This window comes from Xenopus laevis, chromosome 5L, assembly GCF_017654675.1.
Source record: "Xenopus laevis strain J_2021 chromosome 5L, Xenopus_laevis_v10.1, whole genome shotgun sequence".
Lineage (NCBI taxonomy): Eukaryota > Metazoa > Chordata > Amphibia > Anura > Pipidae > Xenopus > Xenopus laevis.
In genome coordinates, this window is record NC_054379.1 from 50152577 (window position 1) to 50175758 (window position 23182).

At 39.0% G+C, this 23182-nt stretch overlaps 1 protein-coding gene across 1 annotated transcript in view; it reads right to left on the reverse strand.

The window, feature by feature from the left end:
* Window positions 1–17038: 17038 nt before the first annotated feature.
* The window catches only part of LOC108716692 (androglobin), a 122205-nt gene continuing 116061 nt past the window's right edge, over window positions 17039–23182 (reverse strand). The window contains exons 31-35 of the mRNA XM_018263054.2: window positions 22715–22879; window positions 22525–22636; window positions 19198–19297; window positions 18909–19092; window positions 17039–17297 (exon numbers count right to left, since the gene is read on the reverse strand). Coding sequence (XP_018118543.1) covers window positions 17112–17297; window positions 18909–19092; window positions 19198–19297; window positions 22525–22636; window positions 22715–22879 — 747 coding nt within the window. The 3' untranslated portion in view covers window positions 17039–17111. The remainder of the gene's footprint in view (window positions 17298–18908; window positions 19093–19197; window positions 19298–22524; window positions 22637–22714; window positions 22880–23182) is intronic.

Below are 23182 nucleotides of genomic sequence, written 5' to 3' on the forward strand. Positions count from 1 at the left end.
CACATGCTCAGATTCGGGGAGATTTAGTCGCCCGTCGATAAATAGCCTCTTTTTTGGGACGACTAATCTCCCTGAACTGCCTCGCGCCGGTTACACTATATATCGCCGGTGGGATGGCACTCAAATCGCTTCATTTTCCGAAGTCGCCTGAAGTTTCCTCATCAGGCAACTTCAGAAAAAGAAGCGATCCAAGTGCCACCCCGCCGGCAATTTATATTCTAGTGGCAGTTCAGGGAGCTTAGTCGCCCCGAAGAAGAGGAGGTTGGACTTTGGGCTCCCCGAATCTGAGCGTGTTTCTGCCCTAAGGGTGGGCTGCTTCACTGAATCTGAATGGAAGTATCTATAAAAGCTCACTGTAGCTAGATATATACACGTGTTTTTGTGCTTAAGCCACTTCCCACTGAAAATTTCTACTTTTATAAAACTCCTAACTATTTCAAAAGCGAATTAACTGGCCATCATTTATTTGTCTGGAATAGAATCATCTTATAAGGAGTTAATTTATGTTGATACAATGGCCTTCATCTCTGCGGTAACTGCATGACAGGTAAACTAGGTAAAGTAGCGTTGTCATAGAAACTAAGGCTTGAGAGAGCAAATATAGTACAAAAATTTAATTAGGTAATACAATCTTTATATGTGAACCAGTTTTCAGACTCATGCAGACCTTGAAATTGTACAGCCAAAACAATAGGCCGACTCTAGTGAACTATTCTAGCTACCGAATAGGTTTAGTAAATTAATTTGTGCAGGCAGTTATTATCACTTAATATAACATGTTTTATAGATATTGCACATATTGTGGGCACTAACTGCTAGGGCTGCCATATGGCTAGTATGTTAGCGAGTAGTTACTGTGGGGCTAAATCATGCAGAAACCTCAATGTCCTCTGTGAATTCAAGGATATTTCTCTATGTCAGTGTAATCAGCCAACTTGGAAACTATTACTCCCTGCCCAACATGCAGCCAGTCCAGCAAGCGTCTCTGTATTATGGGGCACAAGGAGGTTGCCGTAGTCGAAGAAATCAACTGTTTCTCCACTAAAATGGACAGGAATGAACTGAAATACACAGAGCACTGCTCTCGTCTAATACCTTGGTGCCTCTGTGTCAAAAATGTATTCACCTTCAAGATAAATTTTAGTGTATTCTAGAATGGCTAGTTCTAAGCAACTTTTCTATTGGCTTTTTTTTTTTACAGTTTTTTAATTATTTTTCTTCTTGTGACTCCAAATGTTCCAATTTTCAAATGGGGGTCACTGACCCCATCTAAAAAAAGTAATGCTCTGTAAGGCTCTTTTTATTCAGGCCATCTCCTATTTATATTCCAGACTCATGTTCAAATTAGTGCATGGTTGCTAGGGTAATTGGACACTAGCAACCAGATTGCTAGAATTGCAAACTGGAGAGCTGTTAAATAAAAAGCTAAATAACTAAAAAAAACACATAATACAAAATTAATACCAATTGTGAATTGTCACTTCCACAATATACAGGTATGGTATCGGTTATCCAGAATGCTTGGGACATGGGGTTTTCTGGATAACAGATTGTTCCATTATTTGGATCTTCCCACTTTGTCTACTAAAATAATCATGTAAACATTAAGGGGCTGATTCACTAAGGGTCGAATATCGAGGGTTAATTAACCCTCGATATTCGACTAGGAATTAAAATCCTTCGACTTCGAATATCGAAGTCGAAGGATTTAGCGCAGATAGTACGATCAAACGATCGAAGGATTATTCCTTCGATCAAACGATTAAATCCTTCGAATCGAACGATTCGAAGGATTTAAATCCAACGATCGAAGGAATATCCGTCGATCAAAAAAAGTTAGCCAAGCCTATGGGGACCTTCCCCATAGGCTAACATTGACTTCGGTAGCTTTTAGATGCCGAACTAGGGGGTCGAAGTTTTTTTTTAAAGAGACAGTACTTCGACTATCGAATGGTCGAATAGTCGAACGATTTTTACTTCGAATCCTTCCATTCGAAGTCGTAGTTGAAGTAGCCTATTCGATGGTCGAAGTAGCCCAAAAAAAACTTCGAAATTCGAAGTTTTTTTACTTTGAATCCTTCACTTGAAGTTAGTGAATCGGCCCCTAAATAAACCCCATAGGCTGGTTTTGCCTCCAATAAGGATTAATTATATCTTAGTTTGGATAAAGTACAAGTTACCGTTTTTTATTACAGAGAAAAAGGAAATCATTTTTAAAAATTTGGATTATTTGGAGAAAATTGATTCCATGGGAGATGGCCTTTCCACAATTCGGAACTTTCTGGATAATAGGTTTCTGGATAACAGATCCCATACTAAAAGTTAATTTAAAAGCGAACATATTATGTAAAGAACAAGAATGTGCCAGTGCATTATATAGCAGGAATGTGCTTAAAAAGTGGTGTTTCTGGTTACTTTATTGAAAATTTCTGCAAAAACCTTACTAATCCCACCCACCTGTTCTACTTGCTGTTGCCTCCTTTACCAGGCTGTGCAGGGGAGCCAGCATCACTCAGCACTTTGCACTTTAGCAGCTACACTGACCTGATAGTCAACAACAGCCTTCCTTTCACCCAGGCAAAGACAGGCTTCAGTTCTCATCACCCTCCCACTGTGCTACTGGCAGGGGCAATTAGGACACGTTTGAAACATGGACAGGGACTGTAGCAGATCTATAGGGAGCTCCAATACAGTGAACATTTTTAAAGATATTAACCTTTAGTCCAAAGGGAAACCAGCACCATATATTATTCATTGTGGCATACAATATTAGGATGGTTTTTAGTTCTGCTATACGTCTCCTTTAAAAAGGGACACAGGGGAATGCTAGGAACCAGCAACTATACCATCATTTAGAGGCAGACGGGTCCAATACCAGCTCTAGACATGAGCATATTAATGGTGCCCATTTTTAATGTTAACCTTTACAGTATGTTCTCTCATGATACTGTACAGTAAATGAGTAGTCCTAATTGCTAAACTACATTTACTAAGATCTGATCTAATTAAGAACCTAGTACCGTATCTAAGGTATAATTAATGTTTAAAGCATTGTGGGAGTTGAAGCAGAGCAACATCCCAGAATCCCTGCAAAATGCATTAATTGCAGAAGGGAACCAGTAGATCCCTGGAAATTTCTATTTTTCAGCCTCATTTGGGGAACCTTAAACTGGACAAGACAACTCTACAGGGCACCAGTCAATTGCCATTGTAATGAGACACCAGGCTGAATTAGCATACAGGACCGTCTAAGTCACCTCTCATAGTGAATAGGAAATTACAGATTTCAAATATGCATTTTTTTTAACACTTGTACTGTATTATGGTCATAATATTCTGTGCAAAATAATAGCTTTTTTTGAAAATTCACAAATGTGTCTATCTTAAAAGCTGAGCTTGGTTTCACAGAAGAACTTTTATCCAGCAGTAAAAAAAATGTATCTGGAAAGATGGTCTTTTTCATTTTATGGCCCATTAAATTGTGCACATGCAGCTGTGCTGAGTCAGAGACACCGAGATAGGAAGTCTGCCAGGTGATTTCATAGAACTGCAGCTAAATATAGCTTCCCAAATGTGCCCATGGATGGCAAGTGAGAGAAAAACATCCCGAATAATAACTCTCTGTGGGCACTGTATGTGTGTTTGTGTGTATCTACTTACTCACTGTATTGTTGGCACACCACAGCGCCCATATCAGCAAACCGTGCACAATAACCCTAAATAAATACCCTACATCTACATAAATACATTCTGCTCTCTCATTTGTACAGACACAGTTTCCACCACCAGACAGGGCTTCCTTACTGTCTTTTACATACAGTATGTTACTGTATCATCAATTACGTTCAAATTAACTTTGATATTCTGAGACAATCGATTTTCATTTTTAATTATCTGTGGTTTTTGAGTTATTTAGCTTTTTATTCAGCAGCTCTCTAGTTTGTAATTGCAGCAATCTAGTTGCTAGGGTCCAAATTACCCTAGCAACCATGCATAGATTTGAATAAGGAATATAAATAGGAGAGAGCCTGAATAGAAAAACAAGTAATACATAGTAACAGTATAGTATATATAATATAATAATAGTAGTAGTAATAATAATGATACATTTGTAGCCTTACAGATCATTTGATTTTTTAGATGGGGTCAGTGGCAGATGGAAAGAGTCAGAAGAACAAGGCAAATAATAAACTGTTAAAAAAAAAAAAAAATGAAGGTCAGTTGAAAAGTTGTTAGAATTGGCCATTCTTTAATTTATTAAATTTAACTTAAAGGTGAACCACCCCTTTAACTCAACCCAGGCCTTCTATTTACCCAAAGATACATCAGAGCCTTCAAAGACTGTTTTTGTCCTGCCCTTTGCCCTTCTCTTGGAGGCTGCTGCTGATATTTCATCAGTCCCCATTCCTGTTTCTGTCCACCAACAGGACTGCCCTGCCTACATAGGGAGGTATAACAATCCAAAACGTTTGGGGTGTATCTAGGGTTGGCACCTTTAACCTCAGCAAAAACAGGACAAGGGGGGTGGAGCCATGACATATAGCCAGGGACTATTTTGAATCCTAGTCCAGACCTGCATATGGGGGGGGGGGATCATGACACTAGGGGGCCTATTTGTGATATGTAGAGGCAGGGCTGTATTCTTGGAGCTGGGTATTGGCCAGAGGACAGAGGAGATGGATGGGAAGAAAGGGGTGAGCGACAGAGAGGAGGGAGGGGACAGCGATGGAGGGGAGGGTGACAGTAGGGGGGGGAGAGCGACGGAGGGGAGGGTGACAGTAGGGAGGGGAGAGCGACAGAGGGGTGCAGACTAGGGGTAGGCAAAAGACAATTTTAGAGGGAGCTGTCCAGCACCCCAATCATTGCACCATAGGCAACTGCTTCTTCTGCTTACCCCTAATTTCGGCCCTGGGTGTCATTATACACCCAGGGCCATTTCTGGCCATAGGCAAAAAAAAAATCCCTCTATATAACTTCTATATTGGTATGCTCCTTTTTCCTTATTGAACATAGGTGTTGCCTCTGCATTGCCCTATGGCACTCATTGTTCACACACATAGAGCCTGATTACGACCATCGAATTGGCTACTTCGACCTTCGTCTCGAAAAGTTTCGAACTAAAAATCGTTCGACTATTCGATAGTCGAAGTACTGTCTATTTAAAAAAAATTCGACCACCTACTTCGCCATCTAAAACAGTGTCGGACTGGGCCGGCGGGACACCGGGAAAAACCCCGGTGGGCCCCGGGCTCTTGTGGGCCCCGCCGGCCCAGATCCGCTACTTAGTGGGGCGGCGCGACCCCACTTTGTTTGGGGTCGCGGTAGAATAGAAGGGCTGCGCATGCGCACAAACGCGGCGCCGCGCGCATGCGCACAAACGCGGCGCCGCGCGCATGCGCACAAACGCGGCGCCGCGCGCATGCGCACTAGCCGCCTGCAGCACTCCGGAGCGGCAGTGGCGGCTGGAGGGGGCCCTGGGGCAGTAGCCCCGGTGGGCCCCATGCCTCCCAGTCCGACCCTGATCTAAAACCTACCGAGCACCAATGTTAGCTTATGGGAAAGGTCCCCATAGGCTTTCTAGGCAATATGTGATCGAAGGAAAATCGTTTGATCGATGGATTAAAATCGTATTGTGGTAAATCCTCCGTTTTAGATATTTGAAGTCGAAGGAATTAACTTCGATGGTCGAATATTCGACTCATAGTAAATGTGCCCCCTAGTCTACTAAAAAATAATTAAAACATTAAATGGTTTGCCTCCAATAAGAATTAATTATATCTTAGTTGGGATCAAGTACAAGGTACTGTTTTATTATTACAGAGAAAAAGGAAATAATTTCAAAATTTTGAATTATTTGATTTAAATGGAGTCTGGCCTTCCCGTAATCCAGAGCTTTCTAGATAATGGATATTCAGGTAACGGATCCTATGCCTGTATTTGGTTTTTAATCTAGAGAGGAAAGCTGCACAACTCAATAAGTGACAAGAGATTTCTCGGCAGTAGTTAGTCAGTTTAGCAGATGGGCACACATTTGTAGTTCTAAGGCTATATACCATATTCTGTTTCTATCCTCCAGCAGGGGGGCTGGAGGGCCATTTGCCATCTGTACTCTGTATCACTACAATTTTTCTAAATAAATTTAATTTCTAGAAATCTGATACACTTGTTAATTAAAAAAAACTTCCCTGGGAATTTGAAATCACGTAAAGAATTTAGAAGGGCTATTGTCGTGTTCTGTAAACACTGTACTTGTGGTATTTGCATGGTGCTGTAATTACATTGGGCTTTGTCTGTAGAAAGAGTTGTCAGCGTCTATTGTGATTTCTAAAGGCCGCTTCTTCTCTAAACAATATGGTGTGGAAACAACAGGAGTCCTGGAGGGAGATAAGAAGTGTTCCTTGCATGGGAAAATGCACTATAGACTGTGTCCTTATCAGGAAGAATTCACTTGCCTTTATTAGCCGTCATTCCTTCAAAAGATGACAAGAGGGGACTCTTTAAATTTTCCCACTGCCCAAATCTAAAAGCCGAGTAGGCTGTTATGGGAAATGGTTCATTGTGTCTCGCCTTGCTTACATATCCGACTGGCACATTAGCAGTGTGTTTCTTCGGCTGATTAAAAATTAAGGTCCAATCATGTTTAAATAGTGTTTTCAAACTATAAATTGGTTCAGTGATTAGCAGACACACCAAGGGTTCATTTATATGCAGGTAGTGTAAGGTATTTCCATACAGGGAGCCGAGGAGGAGAAGATAAAGGCTTGAGTCAAGAGAAAAAAGGAATTCATAATGAATGAGAATGGATTGCCCTCTAGTGGTTAATTTGGTCTTGGCAACATCTGATGATCTGTGAAATTGTGTTCATTAATTCATGAAAAGAGGATTCTTAAATAACAGTCAGTGTCAGGTGTGATTTTGTGCAGTAAATGGCAATTTTCAAAATAATCGTAGCATGTTTGCAAACAAAAACACGATATTGAAGAGACAGCATTCATAACTAGAGGTTTGTACGTTAGTGAGAACCCCCTACATATTATCCGGTTTCTGCTTCTCTTTGACTGCAGCAAATTCACCCCAGTCTTACCTCTGTATCCCAGGTCACCATTGATTTTTAAATGCATTTATACGGGGATTATGCATTGTGGATGGAATGTATTGCCCATGTACGAAGACTCTACCTCCATGCAGTGTCGGACTGGCCCATACGGATACCAGGAAAACTCCCAGTGGGCCCAGGTGTCAGGGGGCCCTTGTGCTGCTAAACATTTGGCCTATTTCATGGTCATTCCCTATTTCTATGAGAACAAAGAGGCTAAATAGATTGAATAATAGATCATAGTATGTAAAGAAGAGAGACTAGGAGAATAGAGGTTAAGTGAGGAGAGGAGAGGAATAATAATAGTATTGAGAGTGGGCCCCTGGTCTATGGTTCTTTGGTGAGACCCAGGTGTCCCAGTCCGACACTGCCTCCATGCTCATAGGTTCAAGCTTTATCTGCAAATAAATGCCTAATGTGTATCTCAGGTGCTGGAAGTAATTAGTGGTCACATATATTTAAAGGTGTGGTTCACCTTTAAGTTAATTTGTAATATGTTATATAATGGCTAATTCTAAACAACTTTCAATTGGCCTTTTTTTATGTAGTTTTTGAATTATTGTATCTGTTTCCAGCTTTCAAATGGGGGGCACTGAACCCATCTAAAAAAACAAAACAAATGCTCTGTAAGGCCATTTCCTTTTTATTAATCATCTTTCTATCAGGCCCTCTTCTATAGGAATGCATGGTTGCTGGGGTAATTTGGACCCTAGCAACCGATTTTGCTGAAATTGCAAACTGGAGAGCTGCCGATTTTAAAATCTAAAATCACTCAAAGACCATAAGTAATAAAAAATGAAAACCAAATGAAAAATTGTCTCAGAATATCACTCTCTACGTAATGCTAAAAGTTAATTTAAAGGCGAACAACCCCAGTAGAGTTGTATTCGAAAACAGAAATCCAACAATATTTACACATCATAGGTTTCATTTACTAAGTGTGGGGGAGGGAGTAAAGTGCCAAAATGAGCACAAACTGCAAAGGCCTTTGTACATAGCACCCTAGACACATACACTTCTCCAGTGAATGCACTGCTGCCGGCGTATTGTATTCATAATTGCTGGGGTGAGGTATGTGGCCATCCTTTTGGACAACCTTGAGCTTGTATGGCATTTAAAGGTACAGTGTTGCATTGGACTCGGAGAAGGTGCAAAGCACAGGCTGTAGTGTTATTCCTGGATGTAAGTAAACACTAAGAGGCATGAACTGCCCCATTGTGCCCTAGTACACTTTACTAACATCCAGGAAACTGATAAATGATGCCCCGGATCTGTGATTCACGTGCAATACACAGTACAGTCAGAAACTGACTTTCACTTGCCACCACCCTCTGTTTTGGTCGATTTCAGAAAAAAAAAATAAAAAAAAAATATAATGAGGCCGTAAGCCTTTAATGACATTTCCACACCTGTGACCAGGCCTAAAGGAATGGCATTAGAAGATACCGTATATAGTTTCTATCTAGGCTACATCATTATAGTGGAATGAATGAATGACTGACAGTTTGTTATAACTTTACTGAAAACATCTGATGTATTTCAGCAAATCAGGCACAATGTTAAAGCATGTGATAGGGGGACACCCTCCGGCTGCCATTTAACCCTGTTCTTTCTGTACAATCTTTGCACTGACTTCCATGCAATAAAATTGACAACTCCAGCTACATCTACTGGATCAAGCACAAGATTTCTGGGACCCCCCTTCCTCACAGGGAAGCTAAAATGCACACGTGCCATTCTGATAACAGAACTAGTGGGTGTGCACAGCTCAGACCACATCCTATTCAATGTGTCATCAAATTTCCTTCCCTTTTGTGCACTGACATGCAGTATCCAAACAGCACAAACAGAAGCAGATCTGGAGATTAGAATCCCTTCTTCTGCTTTAAACGCAGCCTCCCTTATTGTCCTGTCTATTCTGCAAGGTTGGATGCTGACATTTGTATTGCTGACACGGCGTGCAGAAGTTTTCATAACATTGAAGCTTTTTATTGTTGGAAAAGGTTTACAGGAATGTACTGGAAAAATAATGGGGTTCCATTTATTAAAGGAACGGAATATGGAATATATTGAGGAACATGATTTGCCCATTAGTTTCCTTTAAAATACATTTTTATTTAATAACTTTGCATTTATACCTCTCATTACAAAGCATTATCCTGTGACTGAACATGCTGTAAAACTGTATGTTTCAGGTAAAATTGGTATTATCAATAAGTATTAAAGGAGAATTCAACCCTTTAAGTAAAAACCCTGTACCCCCCACCCCACGTAGATCCCCCTCCCTCCAGCCTGAGCCTAACTGCCCCCTTAGGAAATGCCCCATACTTTATATTTACCCCTCAGCGCAGATTCTGGCATCGGAGTTCCACACAGCCATCTTCTGGGTCTTCGTGTTCTTCCGGTGCTTCAGCAATTTTCATGAGTTTCCGCGCATGCGCAGTTGTTGCAAACCGGCAAATTGCTCCAGCTGCGCCGATCTCCCACTCAGCTTGCCGAAGACCCAGAAGATGGCTGCGTGGAACTCTGATGCCAGAATCTGCACAAGGACATGGTGTATAAGTCTGATATGGGGAAGACAAGAAAGCTCCTAAAGATTTTAGGAGCACCATGCAACCTGCTGGCTACATCTGCTATAGGAATTGGCTGGGTTTGAATCTCCCCATGTCCCCAGCAGAGTGGGTTGTGATGTGTTTGGGTTGGGAAGAGGGAAAGGATTTAGTGGTGCAAGCAACAGGGCAGGTGGGAAGGTGCGAGTGGCCTAGTGTTAATAGATCAATGGATATTAACCGTCTTAAGATGGTCATACATGGGCAGTATCTCACAGATGGGCCCAAAGGCTGAACGGATGGATATTTTTTCCATTATTTTGGGCCAAGAGCCTGAGAAATTGAAAAAACAGGAAGAGAAGAGGAACTGCAATGATATTTTCAAACCTGCCCGAACGACGAACCACCTGATATCCACAGTATATAATATCAAGTCAGGATCTTCCAACCTACATGCAAATAATAAAAATCATACAAGACTTTGTTTAGTACAGTTTGGCCAACCTTAGAGCAATGGTGTACAGACTGATTTTAAGCATTGAGTCATCTTGTCAATTAATAGCGCTATGGATAGGGGGGAAAATACCAAAAAAAAAGCCCCAAAACTTTTCACTTAAAAGGCAATCATCTACAAGCACCGGTGCATTCGTGTGGTATTCACAAATACTTCTTGCTGCATTTCTGAGAAACAATCACCTGACACGTGAGTGCACTTTTGCTTTAAGGCGAGCGCTTCACACATCTTTGGGCAATTTGAAGCATTTTGTCTCCCTCCTCGTGTAGCTTCTAGTGGCAAATCTCTCGTCCAATGTACCGTAACTCTACCCATTGAACAGTAGGTGTAAAATTCCTCACTAGAATCTTTTAAACATGTAAAAAAAAAAAAACTGAATAAAGCAAAAGTGACTTTTTAAAAATGTTTTTTTATTTACAATTTGTAACATTTTACTTGTTTTGGCTTACTATAATTTCAGATGAAAGTTTGTCACAAATAATCATTTAACAGGAGAGAATACCTTATGAGATCAATCAGGTAGTACTGAATAGATGAAATGACAGATATACCAAAATTTTACAGTAGATAATAAAGCATGCTTATTTCATACTGGCCCTTAAAGTGATACTGACCCTAAAAATTCTCTTTTCAAAATATTAATCTACATTCAAAGTTATCTATAGGTCATGTCGACCGTTTTTTGCAAATGGTTCTGCTTTTGTTTTGCTACTTGAAGTTCCAAAGCCTGACTGTTTTGCCAAACGTTCTTAACCGGTCAGTTAAAGTTTCTAATTAGTGATGGGTGAATTTAGGGAGTTTTTTGCCGAAAAATTTGCGAATTTCCCGCGAAATTCGCGAAACGGTGCCAGCGTCTCGTTTTTGACACTGGCAAAAATGCGCAGGCATAAAAAAAAAATGGACGCCAGCAGTCGCGGCAGTTTCGTGAATATATTCGCGGCGGATCGTGGGAATTCCCCGCTAATTCGCGCCTGGCAAATAAATTCGTCCATCACTATTTATAATGCTAACAGACTCCTGCTGCACAAATATGGCAGCCCCATCATAGAGGAACATGGGGGTAAGGTAAGAAAGCTTATGTAAAAGATTCAGGCAAATACTTTTATGGCAACATTATAAATATTATTCAAAGACAATGTTATGATAGATATAAAATAAAAAAGGTATTTTCTGATGTCAGTATCTCTAAGCAATAGCCCCCAAAAACCTTTACATTAAAAGTAATTTGGCGCTATAATATTTTTTACACTCTCAGTATACAGTATTTGCTGGTGTAAAGGTACAAATTTATATAATTACATTGTAGGTTGGGAAGCACACACAGAAGCAGAATAACTGCAAATGAAGCTTTTATTGTGCGTCTACACAACATGTGAAAAAGGGCTCTTGATGCCCGAAACATATTGTGTGGACGCACAATAAAAGCTTCATTTGCAGTTATTCTGCTTCTGTGTGTGCTTCCCAACCTACAATGTAATTATATCACAAGTAGGATGTCAGTGATGGATCATCCGGGAACTACCACAAACCCTATTTTTCATTAAATCAGAGGCTAATGTGTGCACCTTCAACTCTTGAGTACAAATACATATGGTTACATGCACCACTGGAAAGAATATGGCTGAAGAGCACAAATCTTCCCAATGTTACTGGTAGGTTTTCATGCTTAAATGGTCACCTGAGCAAAGACATATGGTGTCATTTAATATGCACCCATTTTTTTGCACTTTCCCCTAGCTTATCCAAAGTTATAGCGAAGAGATACAGAGAGCACCACTGGACATACTGCCTGCCATAGTATAGGCAGTAAGTACAGGGTCCCAATGCATTTGCTGCTGGTCCCTGAATGATACACAAGTTAGGGGACTAATAGGGGCAGATTGCAGGCAGTGCTGCCAGGTCCAGATTTTGGCTTACAGTCCTAGTGCCCGACTTCCTCGCGAGCATTTTCCAGCATCCCCCCCGGGCTCGAGTAAGTGCATGTGCCAAAGCACTGGGGATTACACTTACAGGAGTACCCGTCCCCAGTGCTCCTCAGATTGCCACTGGTCGGTATGTTGCCCCTAAAATCTTGCCGCCCTAGGCCAGGGTCTTTGTGGCCTCGTTGCAAATCCAGGTCCGAGTGCTGCGGTTATAAAGATTGCCACAGGTCTATTTGCTCTTAATGGAAAGACCTGCAGCAATTCAACTGGAGTGCAAAAGGGGGATCACACCCTGCCTTCCACAAATGGTAAGATATGTAATAATAATCATAGTTTAGGGCAAAATAAAAAGGCAAAAAACTGGCAATATTGCTATATTTACTGTTAGGATAAAATGTGTATTTGCCTCTTTTTATGGACCTTGTGGTCTAAAACTGTCAAAAAGTCTGCACAATTAATTATTAATTTCAATAAAAATAATTAAAGAAATAAAAAAAACTGACAATTAAATAAGAAGACCAGCTGCAAGAGTCCTTGGATTCATACTGGCTACTCTACATCATATAGAAGGTTCATTTTAATTTAAATCTTAAAAGGAAATAACACAATGCATACAGGATTTCCCTTGTGCTATAATTAAAGCTTCTAGATATGATGTTTTTATAGATGCAAAAGATAGTGTTATGTATGTGATTGAAATTATACTACATGCTGTATAGTGGCTTTATTATAAAGCAAGCAGGAGCAACAGGCTGCCTATGTTTCACCCTATCAATATGGACTTACCAACAAGTCTCTGCCCCAACCCTTGCTTTATGGAGGCAAAGAGTGGCTTTCAATGTGAAGCTTGCTTGTGTGGCCCCGGCCTTAGGGTGACTGCAATACATTTCTTGGGGACTATATAAGGAGTAATATACACCTATATGACCTTTATCTTTTAGGAAATGGAATACATTATTTAATCTAATGTGCGGCTTAAACATTAGGCATATTTGCCCCTGGGGTAGTGACCCGTGGCAACCAATCAAATTCTTGCATTCACTGTTTAACCAGCAGCTGGTTGAAAAAAAAAAAACCAAAAAAAAATCACTGATTGGTTGCTATGGGTTATTGCCCATATTTGACCAACATTTATAAATGAGCCCCACTGAGTCATGTGACACAATGGAAGTCACTAAGCTGTGCTGAAAATAAAAAAGTACCCATTGGTGGAACTACCAGGAGGGTTGGGGTGTGACTGCATCAAGGCCCACCCTCCCGCAGGACTCCAGAATGTTCTGGTTTACCACCTTTATGATAGGGGAAACTAGGAAGGTGGGGGGGGGGCAGGTATTAATCTTACACCCAGGCCTATTGGACAGTAGTTACATTACTGAAAGCACCACATTTAAGTATATTATATATTTTACACAGGTTGATAGTTTTTGTGGATTATATAATCAAAAGGACTGGGATCTCAGTGAGAATGATCTAGTTTATGCCACTCACAAGTGATAATACTTTGTAATCTGGCACTTTATTTACTCTCTCTTTACTCTTCATCCATCTGGGTTTAAATAATAAAGATAATACTGAAGCTAGAGCAAAACGGCGGTGTTCTGGTCAGTCTGAGAAGATGCAGTTGCTGTATCAGAAGGGTTAATTCATTCCTTACGGTGAGAAAAGTCACCATTACTAAGGTGTCAGAGAACGTGTCATATGTGATAGTCAAATTCACCTTGAATTGCAAAAAAGTGTCCAAATGGCTGAAATGGCAGGAATGTAAGAATGGGTCAGGATAAGATAAAGCCACATCAGCAGAAGTTAGGTAGTAAGTTAGGAAGTTATTCTGAAACCTTGGCAAGATCTTTCCCAATGATGCAGAATAACTGAGCTCTAACAATACAGAGAAGGGAAGTGAAAAAAATAACTCTGGCTCAGCTATGATTCAAATAAACGCCAGTTCTGGGCACAGAACACCTTAAAAATGTTCTCTACAAAATAAGTTTTAGCAGAGTAATAGTATTTAGGAAGGAAGGAAACAAATAAATGTCATCATTGTTAACCAATGCAGTTCTGCGGCAAAGCACATGGTAGTACAGGAATGGGACCTGTTTCTAGATAACAGATTTTTCTGTAATTTGGATCTTTACTGGAAAATCATGTAAACTTTAAATAAACCCAATAGGATGATTTTCCTTCCAATAAGGATTAATTATATCTTAGTTTAAATCAAGTACAAGCTTCTGTTTTATTATTAAAGAGAAAAAGAAAATAATTTTTAAACATTTGGATTATTTGGATGAAATGGAGTCTTTAAGAGATGGCCTTTCCCGTAATTCGGAGATTTCTGGATAACTGGTTTCCAGATAACGGATCCCATACTTGTACAAGTATGGGACCTGTTATCTAGATTGCTTGGGACCTGGGGTTTTCCGACAACGGATATTTCTGTAATTTGGATCTTCATGCCTTAAATCTACTAAAAAAATCTTCTAAACATTAAATAAACCCACTAGGCTGGTTTTGCTTCCAATAAGGATTAATTATACCTTAATTTGGATCAAGTACAAGCTACTGTTTTATTATTACAGAGAAAAAGTTAATGACTTAAAAAAAATTGGATTATTTTAATAAAATGTCATCTATGGGAGAAGGCCTTTCTGTAATTCGACGCTCTCTGGATAACAGGTTTCTGGATAACTGATCCCATACCTGTACCTGGAGATTAACTAACAAACATCCCACTGACTGCACCAGGACAGCCAGAAAGTAACACGCTCATATACTGTGTGTGTGTATATATTTTATATATATATCATCCCATATCTGGCCAGTCCTACGCTCAATTTTCATCTGATTCATTAAGAATTCTATTGCTTCATTATACATTTTACAAAGGGACTAAGTTTTACCTGCAACTTACTTGCTGCTTTCAAAGTAAAACTCCCAAACTTGACTGCCTTTTTATTAGACACCAGTGGAATCACCTGACTATAGCTGGGAAGGGTGGGAGCTACAACATGGAGTACTGTATATCTTATAGTTAAGTGTGCTATCCTCTCACATCCAATAAGCATGTGCATGATGTTTCACCATGTGTGCTAGTCATTTGCTTCTTGTATTTGGATTTTAAGGAGTGAAGAATCCTGCCTACAAGGGAAGCGCCTCATTTCACCATAACAGTCAGAGCATGAATATATTTACATTGTACATTAAAACTTGGACAGCTCAAGCATGTGGGTACAATATATAGCTGTTTGCTGTTTTTCAAGTCATTTCGTTCTGCAGATTTCCAATTGAATCTGTTACCTGGATGATTTGGCCCACTTATCCTAACAACCAGCCAGCGAACTGTACAGCAGACTGGAAGCAGAATAGGAGGACCTGAATATAAAGAGAAGTTCTGAAAATATTAATGAAAAATCCCATTATCTAGCTTTTCTGTCTGCAGGTAATTTTCCATAGCTATGGACATCTTTTTATCTGTTCCCCTGACTTGCTATTACCAGACACTTAATTTTGCTGCCATCTACTGGACACAGCCTATATTAATAATCATCTTCAAAAGAAACGATAACTGGGAAAGAATAACAAACGAACATTAGAGGCCTCATTAACAAAAAATAAGTCGCAAGGAACACAAAATAAAAAAGACCATATTTGTTTGCACTGCTCATTGTGTATCCTGCACCAAAGGACTGACACTAGTCTGGATAAGGACAAGTAAGCAGACACGATTAGTGCATAGGATTTGTATGGGTGCAATTCAATGTTCATTTTAGAAGCTATCAAATGTAAATGATGACACCTATAGTGTTGCAGTTTCTATATTTGGATATAATATAAAAGCAAGAAAGTTTGTCTGTGTGTTTTTGTGCATTTAGGCACAGTATGACTGAATGCAATGACACTTCTTAGGACCCATCCTCTCATTCACAAAGATATCAAAGGTAGTTTTGGTTAAACAAACATCAGGTCCCTGGGTGCAATGGCACATCATATATTTGGGCTGCATTTCATTTCATGACCATATTCAACGATTTGTATGGGGAATAAACAAGTATTGGCAGCATGCACCCAACTTTTGGTTCTCTGCTTTATATAATGAAAGTGCTATCAGTGTTTAATGTTCTGTTTGAAGTTTGTACTTTTTATCACTATTATGGATTATGCACAGTCTTTGGATCTTTCAATTGAAGTTTAGGGGGATCACACCAGGATTTGCACCATATATGAGGCCATTCCAGAAAGTCCTTTTGAAATCAAAAGGGCTTTCCAGGAGCAGTAAAATGGCAACATTGCAGCAACAAAAAGTCCAAATAAAGCAGAAATGTCCTTACTTTTGTAGTTCTAGCTTCCAGTGCACAAGGAGACTAAACAGACTGGTCGCTTAGGAAATCCCACAGGTGGATAGCAAAGCAATATTCCAATATTCAGCTCCTACTTCCACACATTCACCTGCTGCTCACAATGCTAATAACACCCATTGGATGTCCAGGCCACACCTCTGCCTGGTTAACCATATGGTGTCTCTTAAAGGGATGACTCAAAACCTAAAGAAGGGGATATATATCTGCCATCCAGGATATATCCCCTCCTACTTTTACTATATATATATATATATATATATATGCAGGCCCGGACTGGCAATCTGTGGGTTCTGGCAAATGCCAGAGGGGCTGCTGTACGGCTCCATAGAAAGTTACCATATAGTGGGCTGGTAGGGGTCTGTTTGGGCTGGTAGGAGGCTGTTGGGGCCTCTATGTACTTGGAATGACAGGGCCTATATTGACTCCCAGTCCAGGCCTGTATATATATATATATATATATATATATAATATATATATATATATATATATATATATATATATAAATATACTGTATATATAACATTTCATGGATGGTTACAAAATGTAAACACTTGCCAGTATCAATCCGCATTTGAATTTAGGCATGGAAATAATATATACACCAATCAATGTAAATTACTTTATTTCCTTTATATGTAACAAAAAACTTCCAGTAAATGTTTGGTACTTGCACCCATTTTACTTCTTCTTTGATGAGCTTCTGCCACTTTTCCTTTTTTGTGACGGGCTCTTTTCTGGTTCAGCCTGAGGTGCCGTCTCTTGAGCAGTCAGTTGTTCTTGTTTTTTCAGCTCAGCCTCCAAAAATGTATTTCTGTATGACTCCCGGGCACTGAGGATTTGCTCACGAGCATTATCTAAGGAGATCTACAAAAATAAACACACCCACAAAACATTATGTTTAAATAATTATCTCCACTTGAATAGAGCTTTCAACCTTTCTCAGCACCTTCCTCTACCAGGCTGCTGTGATTTGTAGTTCTGTGCTGGAGATAAAGAAATTAACCTTCCATGAGATCAAAGTTCATTATATTGACTGTTGAACCTGCTATGTGTTCACTGGGGGTAATTTATCAACACTGGGCAAATTTTCACCTAGGCAGTATGCCATGGCAACCAATCAGATGCTTGCTTCCATTGTTCTGTCTGCAGCCAGCAGAAAAAAAATCTAAGCACTGATTGATTTCTATGAAATTCTGTTGGAATTTTTGTAAAAAAAATAAAGTTATTTAGATGTTGAGTACTTTTTTACAAGCTATGGAACCACAAGATAATCTCTAATATCCTCATATTTTATAACAGAATTACATTATTTTTTTTATAATGCACAAACTTAATCTTTAGTCATATGACAGAAATAAAAATTATTAAGCACCCATTATAACTGATGACATCACTAAGATCCTTTATAAGGCTATAATGTACAGTATATTAATAGAACTTGTATATTATATAGTGAATAAAGTACCCCCTCTTGTAAAATATAAGGATATTATAAGTTACCGAGGAGTTTCATGACCATATAAAAACACGAGGCCTTTGGCTTCGTGTTTTTATACAGGTCATGGAACGCCGAGGTAATTCTAATATCCTCATATTTTGCAACTGGGGGTACTTTATTTTTTATAATACACACTTTTCAGTGAGTCATGTGACAGAAATGACATCAGAACTCTCTATTTATAAGGATATAATTTACAAGAGATTCATGGCTTTTGTGTACTATATATATATATATATATATATATATATATATATATATATATATATATATATATATATATATATATATATATATATATATATATATCCATATTATTAACAGTTTTATTTCAGATTAATGTACAGCATTGCATACACAAAAAGCATTATATAAATAAAAAAATATATATTTATAATACAGAGCCATGAATATCTTGTAAATGATATTCTTGTAAAAGGTGCTTAGTTATAATTGGTGCTAAGTGTTGTAAGTTATGTCACATGAATCATTAAAACCTGTGTATTATAAAAAAATAATGTACCCGCTGTTGTAAAATATGAGGATATTTGAAGTCCCTTCTAATATCCTAAGATCCATGACCCGCTTCAAGGTGCAACATGTGGATTGGGGTGCATCACATGAGTTATTTAGCCCTTATCTACATCTCTGGCTAAATAAATGAAATAATACCTTTTACAATTAAAAAAAAAAGCCTTGCTGAATACAGACCCCTTGGCAAAAGTAGTTTCATACCCCAAACCCTGCATAAATTTTTTTTGATTTTAACTATAGAAAATACAGAAAAGAGCTATAGTTGGAGAATGATGTTTTTCGTTTGGCTTGGACCATTTATATGAAATGAATGCAATAATTACAGTGGTCATTCTGATATAAACAGCTCATTAAATGCAGATAAATAAAATGTTGGATTTTCACGTGACTTTTGCAAATATGGACATCATCGAGTTACCAGAATAATACTTGTACTCAGATACCTGCAAATCTTCATACATGTGTATAACTTTTTTCTTTAGCAAATTCCTGGCATTTTGTTCCTGCTTTCTTTGCGCTACGACTTCTTCCCGTAATTGTCTAAACGTTTGAATTTCCTCTGCTTTTTTCATTGCCTGTTGATGAATAACAAACTCATCCCTTAACTCTGGCTCAGATCTGGTTTTCCTAGTTTAAAAGAAAATAAACAAGAAAATAGAGAAATCACTGATATTCCTAATTGCAAATGTATCTACATTATAATATGTTATTACTGTGAATTAGTTAACTAACCTCATAAAGGGAGTTAAGGCCAAAGGTTGCATTACAATGCTTACAGTAGGTTCTGTAGGGTCAGCAGACTGAGTCTCTTTTATCAGGTTAGATGCGATAGCTGCAAGACAATAATGTATACTTCAATTCAAATTTATCTCAATCATAAATGCATGTACCATATGTATTATCTATGTCTATATTTATCAACATAAGTTTATTTATGTTGTGATTTATGTCAGAAAATGAAATCTATTGCAAATGCAAATTCATACTAAAGGAACAATGGATCCCTACAATTATTTCTGAAGGGAAGTATCAGCTCCAATATACTGAATCAAGTCCCAATGGAAACATTACTAGAAATACGTTTTCAATCAATAAGAATGTCCTTTTTAATTTATGGTAATTATGCTGAATGTTCTGCTTTTTACTCTGTTCAAGTAAGAGGGCATACATGAAGAGGGTAAAGATGCATGCAAAAGTTAGATTATTTTTCATAAATATAAATGCTCTACTCAATATAGTTAATTTAATCCTAGCTCTGGATCACAGCTCGTGGGCTATTAGGCCCACTGCCCTGTGATGAATCCAATTAATTTCTTCACTGCCTTCAAAGCTGCTAGACTAAGGCCCATCAAACTAGGTTAAACCGTGAAAATATGTTTCTTCTCGGTTGAAGTCAATCACATCTTCATTGCATTTTCAGTCACTCTATATGAATTGAAAAGAAAACCACATTTCTTGAATAGGATATTTATCATTTAGTAGAAAATAGATCATTTAACTTCAGGTCATTTACAAATGCACAATGTTATATTTATATTAGGCTTTAACACTTAGGGGCAGATTTACATAGGGTCGAATATCAAGGGTTAATTAACCCTCGCTATTTGACTGCCAAAATGTAAATCCTTCGACTTCGAATATCGAAGTCGAAGGATTTACCGCAAATAGTTGATCGAACGATTAAATCCTTCGAATCGTTCGATTCAAAGGATTTTAATCCATCGATCGAACGATTTTTCTTCGACCTAAACATTGTTAGAAAGCCTATGGGGACCTTCCCCATAGGCTAACATGGCACCTCGGTAGGTTTTAGGTAGCGAAGTAGGGGGTCGAAGTTTTTTTTAAAGAGACAGTACTTTGATTATCGAATGGTGGAACGATTTTTAGTTCAAATCGTTCAAAGTCATAGTCGAAGGTCGAAGTAGCCAAAAAAAACATTCGAAATTCGAAGTTTTTTTTCTTCTATTCCTTCACTCGAGCTAAGTAAATGGGCCCCTTAGAAAACGACTATGAAGATTTTCATTCATCCAGGTCATGGTATATCTAGTATAGGTAAATCTAAAAACAACTGGACTTGCTGAGTACTCAATGAAGATGTTTCACTACTCATCCGAGCAGCTTCTTCAGTTCAACTGACTGGTGTGGGGAATTCTCGCCATATAAACTCTTCCACTAATCCAATCACAATGGCACATTGTAACTCTTCAAAGAGGTGACATCTGAAGAAATTCACAGAGGTGTAGACTCTGTGTAGTTACTGTGATAGGATTTTCCAATGTGTCATGCAACTCCTAGAAAGGTGTTACTTGTGAGAGTTGCATGAATGGACGTGTGATCTATACATTGGGGAGACAAAACTACTGTTCACCAAGTGAATGGCTCAGCATAGGAGGGCGAACTCTACAGGGCAAAACTCAGCTGTCTCTCTACACCTAAAAGACAAGGGACACTCCTTTGAAGATAGCAAGGTCCAAATATTGGATAAAGAAGACCGCTGGTTTGAACGAGGAGTGAAAGAGGCGATTCATGTCAAGATGGAGAAACCATCCCTGAACAGAGGCGGGGGCCTTCGACACCACCTGTCTGCTACGTACAATGCTGTTCTAACATCTGTACCCCGGTAGTTTCAGAACACTTCACACGTCCATTCATGCAACTCTCACAAGTAACACCTCTTTCTAGGAGTTGCATGACACATTGGATAATTCTATCACAGTAACTACACAGAATCAACACCTCTGTGAATTTCTTCAGATGTACCTCTTTGAAGAGTTACAATGTGCCATTGTGATTGGATTAGTGGAAGAGTCTATATGCCAAAAACTTCCCACACCAGTCAGTTGAACTGAAGAAGCTGCTCGGATGAGTAGTGAAACGTCTTCATTGATTACTCAGCAATTCTAGTTGTTTTTATATTTACATATTCTTAGAAAACAGTTTAAAAACAAATGTGGAACTTGCCATGAACCACAAGCACAGACCTAAGAGATCCAGGGCCCCAGCAATACCTGAACGAGCCCAATTAGACATGGACTGGGGAAGTAGGTGAGATCTAGCCTAATGTGTTGTCAGTTTGACCACGAAAAGATAAATTAGCCCCCTGTATTTCCCAGGTACAGTATACACACCTTTACTTTATGTGTGGAATTATAAACACTGTTGCTGATATAAAGTGGTCTCCTTTGAATTCTTTCATTCACTGTATGAAAGTTAAATATAAGGAACACTTTCACTTGTTGTTAGAAATCTGCAAATACCAATTATAAAGTTAAAGGAGACATATAGGATAAATGAAAAAACCCTAATTTTGTAGGCAATTTTTAGTAATATATGGTGTTGCTTTTACATGGTGCTAAAAATGAATATTATCTTTAGAAATTGCCCCTTTATTGGAGCTCCCTATAGATGTTTTCTGGTCCCTGTATGTGTTTCAAATGAGGGGTGGGTGTGTTCTAGCAGTCCCTGCCAGAAGCACAGTAAGAGGGGGACAGCCAATCACAGCCCTGCAGTTAGACAAGCACAGACAGGCTTCAGTTCCCTATCAGGTCCTGCTAGCTGCTGATTGGTTACTGTCCTACAGTGCAGTGAGCTGAGTGCCACCGGCTCCCCTGCACAGCCTGGGAATTCAGGGAGCACGAAGTGGAAGGGAGGGATTATTAGGGTTTTTGCAGAAATATTCAATAAATCAGACTGAAACACTACATTTTTAAGCACAATACTTCTATACCTAAATGAGTATAATGCACTGGTTCATTCTTATTTTTTACACAAAATGTCTCTTTTAAAGTAGAAAGTGGGGAACAATTAACAATGCCCCATTATAAAGGTAGCAGCCAATGGGAAGAGAGTAGGCATTCACTTTAGAGCGCTCTAAAGTCAGTGTGCTCTGCAGTGGCAAAAATATCAACTGACTTCCTATTGGCTGCTGCTTTGCTTAGTAGACGGGAGTACCGCAGCAGAGCCTAGCAAGAGGATCAAGTGTCTTGTAGTTTAACCTGCAAGTAAAAGAACAAACAGTGGAATAGGACATGTGAATACAATACAATAAGTAACACTTACTATCATCCCCAGACAATATTTGTGGATCTTGTGAGCTTTTATTATCTTCTGTCTGACCGTTTGGCACCTTTTGTGTATAATTATTGATGTACCTCAGACGTGACTGAAGCGCCTATAACATACAGTATGTTGAAAAGGTTAGCACTGTCAATAAGAAGGTTTAATAACCCATAATGCAGACTACAGTTACCTTGATGGCTCTTCCTGGTTCTGCCAGTTCCCAAGCTTGTTTCATGGCTCTGATCTCATCAATTCGCTCAGTATCTTTCTTTACTTCTACAGTATCTGCTTCACTTCCCTCGCTGACCAGCCGCAGAACCCACCATGGCTTATGTGACTCTAACTGCTGCTGGGCCTACAGCAAACGAAAAACAGATTTCACTAGGGACACACATCAATTTCTTTTTAGTGGCCCTTTAATACAACATTATCCTGAACACCATAAGATTTTTTTAAAACTCTACGCAGAGCATCATGATCAGAACACAAGAGGGCAGCATTTGCTTGAATATGAATGGGCATGCAGATTAGCTCTCGCTGTGTAAAACCGAATTAAAAAACAGCTTCAGAAAATGGAAGAAAGATGAGTCGGCAGACCTGGGGTGGTAGGGGCTGCTGTACATAGATAACTGCACCAACAGTAACCCAAAGGTTTAAT